Here is an 11279-nt window from a genome sequence, read left to right as displayed (position 1 = left end):
AGCTGATACCAATCATGGATGCTTTTATTATTTGGACCATCCGATACCAATCATGGATGCTTTTATTATTTGGACCATCCGCCTACACTTGGACACTTCACACGTGGATCCGGGCTGGGTTGTAGGCACTCTCCCAAGATCCAGAGGTGCTGAGGGGCCTGGAGAGGTTCCAGGAACATCTCAACCACCATCTAAGGACCAGTACTTAGGGTCCAGGCTCAGAGGCTGAATCTGTTGGCTGAGAGCCTTCTGTCTTCTGATCTGTCACTATTTGCCACACTTTCTCCCACGCTACCTCTGAAGGCTCAGGCGGACGGGTCCCGCGCAGAAACAGGCCTGAGGAAGAGGAAGACAGGTAAGGAAGCTGACCAGAGGCGAGAACTACCCCAGGGAGGAGGAGGAGGGTCACCTTGCCACAGTCGCAGGCTCTGGGGCTCCACCGAGGGCCAGATAGCCAGGGGGTTGGGGACGTAGAGCGGGTTCCGGAGCTTTCGTTGCTCTTTTGACTGACTGAGCCCAGACCACAGGGAGTGTGTTCGAGTTCTCACTTCACACAGGCATCTGGAGGGAGTGAGACCATAAGCTTCCAGACTTTGCTGTGTACTCTAGGATTCTGGGTGGGGGCCCTAGTTAGTAGGGTGACAGCTCCCCCAGGGCAGTGATAACACCTCCCGCAAATGTTACTGGGAGTCAGATCCTGAACTACGAAAAAGCAGGAACAAGGCAAAGTCCTAGTTCTTAAGGAGTTCTGCTTATCTTTGCCTGAAAGGATCATGGAAGGCTAATTAAGAATGTGCCATTTGAGGGATTTCCCTTGCGGTCCAGTGGTTAAGAATCTGCCTTTCAATGCTGGGGATGTGGGATCAGTTCCTGGTGAGGGAACTAAGATCCTACGTGCTACAGAGCAACTACCCCTGGGCACTGCAACTACTGAGCCCATGTGCCACAACCAGAGAGTGTGCACCACGAGCAAAAGGTCTCCATGACGCAACAAAGATCCCACATACTGCAACCAAGACCTGACGCAGCCCAATAAATAATGAAAAAAATTTTAAAAAGAATGTGCCATTTTAGCTGGGTCTAGCAGCAGTTCTTTCACTTTCTAGCAGCAATTCACCAGGTATGCAAAAACATGGAAATACAAGAGCAAAAGCAAGGAAGTGGGAAAGGGCTCAATGTAAATACTCATAGGTCTAGACTGATGAGTTTAAAAGAGAAAAAAAAAGATGAAAGTGAAGATATTATAAGCAGTGAGGAAGCTATTCCAATGGTCTTCATGGAAAGGAAAGTGGATTAGGGAAGTAGAAGGGGCCTTGGATGGGAAAGGACTAAGAAAAGAAATTCTTAGAAGAAAAGCTGAATATGAAGGAGGGGGAGAGGTAAAAAGTTTAACCTGGATAAGCAGAGCTAGTGAAGAAAACGGGACGGGGAGGTCACTGGGCAAGAAAAGATCACTAAATATATGATGGCCTTCATGGAGAGGAGTGAAGCCTCCCTCCCCTTGTCTCAGCCCTGATGAAAGAAAGATGGCTAATGGGAGCAACAAGTCAACCAAATAATGAAAGTAACTACCACTTGTGTGCCCACTGTGCCAGGCAGTGTTAAGCACTTGCTATGGCTCAGAGGGTAAAGCGTCTGCCTGGAATGCAGGAGACCCGGGTTTGATCCCTGGGATGGGAAGATCCCCTGGAGAAGGAAATGGCAACCCACTCCAGTACTCTTGCCTGGAGAATCCCATGGAGGGAGGAGCCTGGTAGGCTACAGTCCATGGGGTCACAAATAGTCAGACATGACTGAGCAACTTCACTTTATGCTTTAACTCAGCTAATCCTCTCACACACACATAGCCCACCTGTAGATTATGGTGACTATTATGATCACCTCCTTGCTACTGATGAAACAGACTCAGGGTTGCTTTTGATCACCCATCAGGTGAATGGTGAGCCAGAATTTGAGCCCAACAATTTGACTCAGCTTTCAACCTCCAATCTATTGCTTCACTAGAATCAACCCTGCAAAGTGGTAGAGAGCCCCAGAAATGATTTTGGCAGCAATTTCCCCCTACAGTCCTCATTTTTAAGCTAGGAGTGCATGGTTCTTGGCTGTGGACAGGGTAGGTAGGTCTGAAGGACTGACCGTGGACCCACTCATTTCTAGCTTTGCAGAAGTTAGGGGAACGTGTGGGATCCGGAGACAGGAGAGGAGAGGACACACGGTTTTTCTACAAGAGAAACTCAAAAGGGAAAGATACCTTCTTTTTTGGAGGGGAGGGAGGAGGGGCAGTCTTAGTTCCCTGACCAGGGATTGAACCCAGCCCCCAGCAGTGAAAGCGCTGAGTCCTAACCACTGGACCACCAAGGAGTTCCCAAAGATGTCTTCTAAGGAAGTAGGTACCCGCCCTGCCCCTGTCTTGTGCCTGCCCTCTGGCCCACCTGGGCACCCCCTTAGCTCACCTCTCCTTTTCATTGTTGCACAGGAAGGTGCCAAAAGGGGAGGCATAGGCATGATCAAACAGCGCCAATAGCATCCCCTCCCCAAACTCCAGTGACAGCGGGAACTGGCGGCCCAGCTGCCACACGCAGTCCAGGAATAGAAGAAAGGTGGGGGCCTCGTGTTTGGGGCGGGCGTGGGAGAAGGCTGAGTGAGCACAGCGCAGCTGGAAGGGGTGGCCAGCCTGGGGAAGGGCAGAGTGATGGGCATGAGGACGTGGAGTTTCTAGATAGAGGTGGGTAGTGCTGGGCTGGGCGGCCACTCACCTGGACCCATTCTCGCTCTATTAGTTCCTGGAATCCAGCCATGGTTCGGCTCAAGGGGTCTAGGATGAGTTGGGCCAGTGAAGTGATGAGCAGGGTGCTGTCCGTGCCTTCAGCCCCATGTACCAGGATGCAGGCCCCTTCCCTGAGGGCCCAGGGCTCATCAACAGTGGCCTGTTCTTCCCTGCCTGGAGTGGCCAGGTCAGGAATAGAATGGGCCCATTTGAAGGCTAACTTTGCTTGCTTACTGAGACATGGCTTTGCATCCAGGCATGGAGAGCCCTGCCCACCCTGCCCTGTTCCCTGTCTTGTAGGGTGGGGGTCTTACTGTTCCATGCTCTGGGCTGCTAGGCAGGCGGTGCTCAGAGTCTCCTTCACATGTGACAGCCAGCGGCAGCTCTCCAGTCGATTAAGCCAGCGGTCCATGCTCTGCTCCAGGTCCCCGCAGGCCTCTACCAGGCGCACAAAGCTCTCCTGTAGGGGCCGCCCCCTGCACAAGCAGAGTCTGGTCATTGTTCCTCCAACCTAAAGCTCTGGTGAGCACAACAGCCTCGGAACAAGGGCTCCAGGCCAATGAGGGAGACACAGAGCCCTCAGAGGAGCCCATCTGACAAGAGGGACACAAGACCCTTTGGAGAGCCCACCTAATCTGATGGAAGTGACGCCCTAATCTTGAGGATTCCCCAATCTGCTGGAGGAGACCCAAGAGCCTTTGGGGAAACCTAGTCTGCTGGAGAGGCATAGCATAGCCTCCTGGAGAAACAGAATGCTCTGTTGTTGTTTAGTCGTTAAGTTATGTCCAATTCTTTGTGACCCCAAGCAGCACGCCAGGCCTCCCTGTCCCTCACTATCTCCCAGAGTTTGCCCAAGTTCATGTCCATTGAGTCAGTGATGATATCCAACCATCTCATCTGCTGTGCTTCCCTCTTCTCTTTCATGGATCACAGCCTTGTCGTGGCGAAGGGGCTTATGTAACTCAATGAAGCTATGAGCCATGCCATGCGGGGCCACCCAAGACCAACGGGTCATAGTGGAGAGTTCTGACAAAACATGGTCCACTGGAGGAGGGACTGGCAAACTGCTCCAGTGTTCTTGCTGCGAGAATCCCATGAACAGTATAAAAAGGCAAAAAGATAAGACATTGAAAGTTGAGCCTCCCAGGTTGGAAGGTGTCCAATATGCTCCTGGGGGAGAACGGAGGGCAATTACTAATAGCTCCAGAAAGAATGCTCTGGAAACTCCCAATTTGATGAAGGTGTCACAGTCCCCTTGATGTACCCCAGCCCAATGGGAGCTACACAGTACTCCCTTGGGAGAACCAGTCTGACAAGAGGTATAGAATACTCTTCAGATTCTGGAATCTTCCCAGGAACTGTTCTGTTCTAGATCACCAGGAACCTTCTGCCAGAAAATCTAATTGGTACTTTTTTCAGGCTTGTTTAAAAGCCTTCAATGACTCCCCATTGCCTTTAGGATAAAATCTAAGCCCATTATCATGGTACTCAAGACCCTTGCTCTGGCCTGGGTCGCCCCTTTAGCCTCCCTACCTCCACCTCACAGTCCACACTCCCAACACACAGTGCTGTGCATGCAAAGTTGCTCAGTCGTGTCCAATTCTTTGTGACCCCATGGACTGTAGCCCACCAGGCTCCTTTGTCCATAGGATTCTCCAGGCAAGAATACTGGAGTGGGTTGCCATGCTCTCCTCCAGGGGATCTTCCCCGACCCAGGGATGGAATCCACATCTCTGCTAGTGGTTCTTTACCACTAGCGCCACCTGAGTCCAAAACAGGGCAATTGATTAGGCTGCCTGCTGCTACACACCTGGAGGGCCTTCCACCTGGAATGTCCTTCTCCCACCCTCTGGCTTACCCCTGCTGTGTTTCGGATCTCACCAAAGCACCCTATTCTCAGGGAAGCTTTCTTAGGATGACCTGTTCTAAGAGGGGAGTGCTGCCGCTTACCACACTGAACTCTAATTGCCTGTTTACTGCTGATCTGCCAGCTATGTCTGGGCTGGCCACCACCTCAGCCTCTCTGCTGGGTCAATGTTGGTCAAATAAATGAATAAACAGTTTTGTATTCTGGATAGGGGAGCAGTCCACTCTCCTCAAAGCACAAAAGTCCCTCAGGACCTCCTCTTGGTACTACCAGCACCTGGAGACAGTGGGAACAGATAACAACTGTGGGTACAGCCCTCAGGGCAGAGCTGGGACCAGGGCAGAGAGAGAGAGAGTGAGAGTATGTGTGTGTGTATGATGAAGTTGTTCCTAGAAGACAAATTTCAGTTTAATGTAAAGAAGAGATTTCTCTTTCGAGGCAAAGTTGGGACGCCTAGAGAGGAAAGAGCTTTGTCAGTGGGTGCCTACAAGTGGCCATGCCCACCTGGCAGGATGGCTACCAGGAAAGATCAAACAGTCTTGGAAGTTCCTAGAAGACGCCAGTCCCCCAGCCCCATCCATTAAGAGTCCTAGAGGAAACAACCTTAGGAGGGCATGAGAAAGCCCCTTACCTCTCCAGGGGCCGGTGCAGTCGTTTCCAGCCAGGGTAGGCAGCCTTGGCCTCGGTGCCCCCGCCAGTCATGCGGGCCTGTTTGGCGGCCTGGGGCGAGCGCGTGTCCACGATGAAGCCCCGGGCCCCGGGCCGAGCCCCCGCCAGCACAGCTCTCAGCAGCTCCTCGTCCTCAGAGCAACGCCGCTTCTGGGGCCCAGTCAGGGGCTGACCGGCACGTAGCAGCACCTGCAGACAGGGATCCAGCTCCAGAAACTGTACCCACCCAGGCCTGGTTCAGGAACTTCGCTCAGGACATCCCTTAGGCCGGGTGTACACACTGGAGCGCATCTAGAGCTGGCTGGGGCAGGCTGGATGGCGCTCAGGAACCCTACGGGCTTCGAATCGGGTCTCGGTGGGTTGTGGCAAGAGCGGGAAGGGACCCGAGAGTAGGCCGTGGGCGGGTCACGGGTGGACAAAAGAAGAGGAAGTTTCGGGGAGGGGGCCAGACCAGCCGGAGACGGAGCCAGAGGCAGGGGAGATCCCAAAACTGCGGAGAAGAGCGGGGTCAGCACCGGTGAAGGCACGATGAGCCGAGGGGGCGGGGCCATGTTACGGCCCGGACCGCAGAAGAGCGGGCCAGTGCAGAGTGGAGCCAAATAGGGAGACAGAGGGTCCTAGCGGCGGGGTCTGGGGAGGGGCGGGGCTCACGGTTCCGCTGGGAGCGTGGTAGTAGCTGAGCACAGGGAAGCGGCCTCCTTGGCGGAAGCGGGCGCTACGCGTCACGGCACTGTCGTCCACGGCGCGAGGCACGATCACGGCGCGGGGGTAACTGGGGCACAAGCTGAAGTCCTCGTTCGCCTCGCTCAGCCGCCACGCGTTGGTCTGCGGCGCAGGGACGAGTGAAGACCCGGTCTATGGCACCCGATGCGTGACCGGTCCCCGCGCCCCTTCCAGACCTGGCTCTCCCACATCCCCAGCCCCACACGACCGCGCCCACCTCGCGAGCTACTCGTTTGTAGTAGCATTCGGGAGGGTGGAAGTGCCAGGCGTCGCCTAACCTCAAACCTTTGGGACGGTAGAAGAACGGAAAGGAGGTGATGACCGATTCCAGGGAGGACAGCGCCTGGGGAAGGAAGTCAAGGGATCTGGAAAAGATCGGAATCCAGTCCTCCGTTCCGCAGCTCCTGCCTCTCCACGCATTCCAGACCACCCTGCATCCCCTTTTGCTCCGGAACAAACCTGGATCCTGAGCCCCCTAGAGAAGTAAACCCTGCTGACTCCTCCCGTTACGGGATAGGGCAACTTAAGTGCCTCCACTGCATCCTTGGCATACCTCGATGGAGCGGGCAATGTCCAGCGTCGCCTCCACGCCCTCTATGTCCAGCTGCAACACTCGCAGGTCCTTACAGCGCAGCGTGATGGTGCCCGAGTCACCCGCGACCCTGGGAATGCACAAGCTTTAGGTTTAATGTCCACTGACCCCCACCAGGGGGAGGAGAAAGGAGTTCACCCGCGACCCTAGGAATGCACAAGCTTTAGGTTTAATGTCCACTGACCCCCACCAGGGGGAGGAGAAAGGAGTTTCTTATGATTGTACGTTGTGCAGCGGGGCACCAGCTCCAACTGCTCTAGCCCTTTCCCCTCTCCCTGCCGAGCCACGCGCTCCCCGACTACGGGGACGCCCCCGCCACGTCTCACCGCTTCTCGATGGAGTCAACGTTACGCAACAGCAGCAGCCACAGGTCTGGAGTCGCCTGGGGCCCTGGCGACAGCAGCAGGTGGTGGCCGGTGATGCAAAGCGTGCCACGCAGTGGGGGCTCCTCCGGACCCCGCAGGAGCTCGGCTTGGGCCTGACCGGTGCGGATCATCTCCGCGAACTCCATTCCTCCAGCGGCGGGCCTGACGCCCGGCAGGGATTGACTCCGAGCGTCAGGCGGGGTGAGCGCGGGCTCCGAAAGGGACAGGAACTGGCTGGGCAGCTGGCGACGCCGGCAGGACAGCTGTTAAGGAGGCCCCTTGGAGGAAGAGATCTCACAGTTTCACAGGAATTCCCCCACCCCCACCCCATTGCTAGCACTTCTTAGTGAGGACCCCGGGACTAGACTCTGTTAGGGAAACCTCAATTTCAGCATCTGTGAAGTGGGGGAGAAAAATCTTGCTAAAGTCCTTTAAGACCTCGTGGGTCGCAGGAGGCATTAAAAAAAAAAAAATCTCTAAGGTGCTAGCACTCCCACCGATTTAAAAAACAAACAAAAATACCCGTCTCTTCTCCTGTACCCTGGTGGGAGGGGTGGAAAGGGTGAGTGAGAAACTAGGAAATGTCCGCATCCTCTCCTACAGCTGAGGCTGGGTGGGGAAATCCCTGGGTCCACCTTAAATGCAAGCAGCTGTGTAGCTGGCACCCCTCCCCCACCACAGCTGGCAGTCCTTGCCTGAGGGCGCCCTCTATGGGGGGCCACTTCTGGTATAGTTCTGCCCTCTGGAGCCCCATCCCTCCTCACTCCATCCTTTGTCCAAAGGGGAATTGCCTATACACTGAGCTGGGCCCTAGGGACCCAAGGGTGGCTGAGGAGGGTTTCCTTCACAGGGTTTTCAGTCTGGCAAGAATCACACTTAAGCTGGTAAATTACAAGAGTTTAAATCTATTTACTGGAGGACCCATCCATCCAGATATTCTTTTATTTCTTAAACAATGATGCCTACAATGTGTTAAGTGATAATCACTAAGAAAAATAAAAGGTACTCCTGCCTTTAAAGAGCCTTCTGGTCTACAAGGTTCCAGGCTTTTGTGTGTGTGCAAAACCCTTCTTTCAAATAATGAAATCATAAGTGGATTCCCCACACACACACACATGCATAATATAAACACAAAGTTGGAACTGCTCTATAAAAGGAACTAGATATAAAAGAGTATAAATTGTAAAATTCCAGACCAGGAGCATCAGCTGGGATGGGAATTCGTTAAAAATGCAAATTATAGGCCCTACCCCAAACATACCGAATCTGAATCTCTGGGAATGGGGCAGTCTATTTTATTAAGTCTCCAGGGGATTGGGATCTATGTTAAAGACTGAGAAACACTGGAAAGTATACAAAAAGGCAAAACTAATCCAGGCTGTCAAAAATTAGGGCAGTATTACTGAAACTGGGTTCCCCAGAAACCAAGTTCCCTTACTGAGTTTATGATTAATCACTCTATTCAAAACTTTTTTATCTTTTTTATCCCCTCTGTCTAGTCAAAGCTTTGGTTTTTCCAGTAGTCATGTATGGATGTGAGAGTTGGACTATAAAGAAAGCTGAGCGCCAAAGAATTGATGCTTTTGAACTGTAGTGTTGGAGGAGACTCTTGAGAGTCCCTTGGACTGCAAGGAGATCCAACCAGTCCAGCCTAAAGGAAATCAGTCCTGAATATTCTTTGGAAGGACTGACGCTGAAGCTGAAACTCCAATACTTTGGCCACCTGATGCGAAGAACTGTAAAGACCCTGATGCTGGGAATGATTGAAGGTGGGAGGAGAAGGGGAAGACAGGGGATAAGATAGTTGGATGGCATCACCGATTCAATGGACATGAGTTTGAGTAAACTCCAGGAGTTGGTGATGGACAGGGAAGCCTGGTGTCCTGCAGTCCATGGGGTTGCAAAGAGTCAGACAAGACTGAGCGACTGAACTGACTTCAATTCTGTGCTAGATGAACACTAATCAACCAGAGTCGGAAAACTCCCTGGTGGTCCACTGGTTAAGACCTTGGTTGGGGAACTAAGATCCCCCATGCCTTGTGCCTAGGCTGAAAACTAAACAAACAAAAAACCCCCACAGAGTCAGATGTCTAAAATTGCTATTGTCCATAATATCATTAATGTACTGAAATTGCTATCCTAGGTATCATCATTAACATACAAATTCAAGCTGTTTCTCTAGGACAAGATGAGGTAACAACTCATCAGCCCCCAGCCATGGGCCCCCTGGCCAGATAATCATAAACCAGAGACATTCCTGTACGCAGGTCAGGAAGCAACAGTTAGAACTGGACATGGAACAACAGACTGGTTCCAAATAGGAAAGGAGTACACCAAGGCTGTATATTGTCACCCTGCTTATTTAACTTATATGCAGAGTACATCATGAGAAATGCTGGGCTCTAAGAAGCACAACCTGAAATCAAGATTGCCGGGAGAAATATCAATTACCTCAGATATGCAGATGACACCACCGTTATGGCAGAAAGAACTAAAGAGCCTCTTGATGAAAGTGAAAGAGAAGAGTGAAAAGGTTGGCTTAAAGCTCAACATTCAGAAAACTAAGATCATGGCATCCAGTCCATCATTTCATGGCAAATAGATGGGGAAACAGTAGAAACAGTGACTGACTTTATTTCTGGGGGCTCCAAAGTCACTGCAGATGGTGACTGCAGCCATGAAATTAAAAGACACTTGCTCCTTGGAAGGAAAGTTATGACCAACCTAGATAGCATATTAAAAAGCAGAGACATTACTTTGTCAACAAAGATCTGTCTAGTCAAAGCTATGGTTTTTCCAGTGGTCATGTATGGATGTGAAAGTTGGACTATAAAGAAAGCTGAGTACTGAAGAATTGATGCTTTTGAACTGCGGTGTTGGAGAAGACTCTTGAGAGCCCCTTGGATTGCAAGGAGATCCAACCAGTCCATCCTAAAGGAGATCAGTCCTGGGGGTTCATTGGAGGGACTAATGTTGAAGCTGAAACTCCAATACTTTGGCCACGTGATGCGGAGAGCTAACTCATTTGAAAAGACCCTGATGCTGAGAAAGATTGAGGGCAGGAGGAGGAAGGGACAGCAAAGGATGAAATGGTTGGATGGCATCACCGACACAATGGACATGGGTTTGGGTGGACTCAGGGAGTTAGTGATGGACAGGGAGGCCTGGCGTGCTGCGGTTCATGGGGTCGGGAACTGAACTGAACTGAACTGAACTGAAGAGACATTCTGACTCTGAAACTACTATTAAGAAATGTCACAGAAACATCACAAGGTGATGATTAATCCCAGCCTCTTTGTTCTTCCCCTTTTTTTTTTCTTTTCTTTCTTTCTTTTGGCCATACTATGTGGCATGCGGAACTTCCCCAACCAGGGATTGAACCCGTGCCTACTGCGGTGGAAGTCTTAACCACTGGACCACTGGGGAAGTCCAGTTCTTCCCCTTTAAAAACAAAAAGCAAAAACCTAACACTCAAAGACCAAGTTGATGTGGATCTGAGACTTGTCTCTTACTCCCCTGCTTGGCCCCCCTGCATGGCCCCCCTGCAATAAACCCTTACTTTGCTGCAAACACCCTGTCAGAGTTCAGCTTTCTCAACTGTAGGTACATGAGCAAGCTGTGCTTGGTTACATTACCCTTAGAGAATTGGTCTAGAACAGCAACACAAAGGAGCTTCCTGGGTGATGGTAATACTCCTTTGCTTGATCTGTTTATATCAGAGTGTTCAGTTGGGGAGAATTCATCAAGCCATGTATTTATGGCATGTAAATTTTTCTGGGTGTGTGTTATATTTCAACACAAAGTTTTAAAAAGGGAAATGCTCTGGTTGAAGCCCTGGGAGGGGCAGGGAGAGGAAGGTCGAGGAGCCCATCCACAGCTCTGCCCTTACCCCAAACACAGTCCTTGTGGGATCTCCAAGGGAACCTAAAGTTCCTTAGAATATAGCTTGAAATCACTGATCTGTCCCAACAGAGTCAGTGACTTGTCCAAGGTCCCACGGAGCCAGCACCTGAACCCAAGTCTCCTGACTCCCAAATTGAGGATCTGGACACTATTTCTTTGCTGAAGGGCCACAGTCATGAGTCAGGACTGGGGGCAGCTTGTCAGCCTCCTATCCCCTCCCCAATCCCTTAACTTGGGTCTTGGGAAGAGGGCCAAGACTCTAGTGTGGACGATGCTTTTCTTATCCTGGAGCAACTTCCTTTCTGGGAACTGGGTGTCTCCTTTTGGGCAAAGACAATAAATTTCATCCAAGGGGCCAGAGGCGCAGGGCTCCTCCTGCCCCCACCCGGATGG

At 51.7% G+C, this 11279-nt stretch overlaps 1 protein-coding gene and 1 non-coding gene across 2 annotated transcripts; both read right to left on the bottom strand.

Moving 5' to 3' along the window:
* Window positions 1–3: 3 nt before the first annotated feature.
* Window positions 4–7658, bottom strand: LOC129646906 (myotubularin-related protein 9-like). The gene is made up of 10 exons (XM_055573822.1): window positions 6945–7658; window positions 6580–6688; window positions 6244–6369; window positions 5955–6128; window positions 5266–5492; window positions 3082–3243; window positions 2757–2898; window positions 2454–2674; window positions 410–561; window positions 4–336 (listed from the first exon to the last, which is right to left on the bottom strand). The coding sequence occupies exons 1-10, from the start codon at window positions 7127–7129 to the stop codon at window positions 206–208; spliced, it is 1629 nt and encodes a 542-aa protein (XP_055429797.1). The 5' UTR covers window positions 7130–7658; the 3' UTR covers window positions 4–205.
* Window positions 2290–2361, bottom strand: TRNAE-UUC (transfer RNA glutamic acid (anticodon UUC)). Its single transcript has one exon. It is a non-coding gene; the product is annotated as a tRNA-Glu (tRNA).
* Window positions 7659–11279: the final 3621 nt, after the last annotated feature.

This window comes from Bubalus kerabau, chromosome 3 (genome assembly GCF_029407905.1).
Source record: "Bubalus kerabau isolate K-KA32 ecotype Philippines breed swamp buffalo chromosome 3, PCC_UOA_SB_1v2, whole genome shotgun sequence".
NCBI lineage: Eukaryota > Metazoa > Chordata > Mammalia > Artiodactyla > Bovidae > Bubalus > Bubalus kerabau.
Note: the sequence above shows the minus strand (reverse complement) of the source record. Positions and strands in the feature narration are given on the sequence as shown.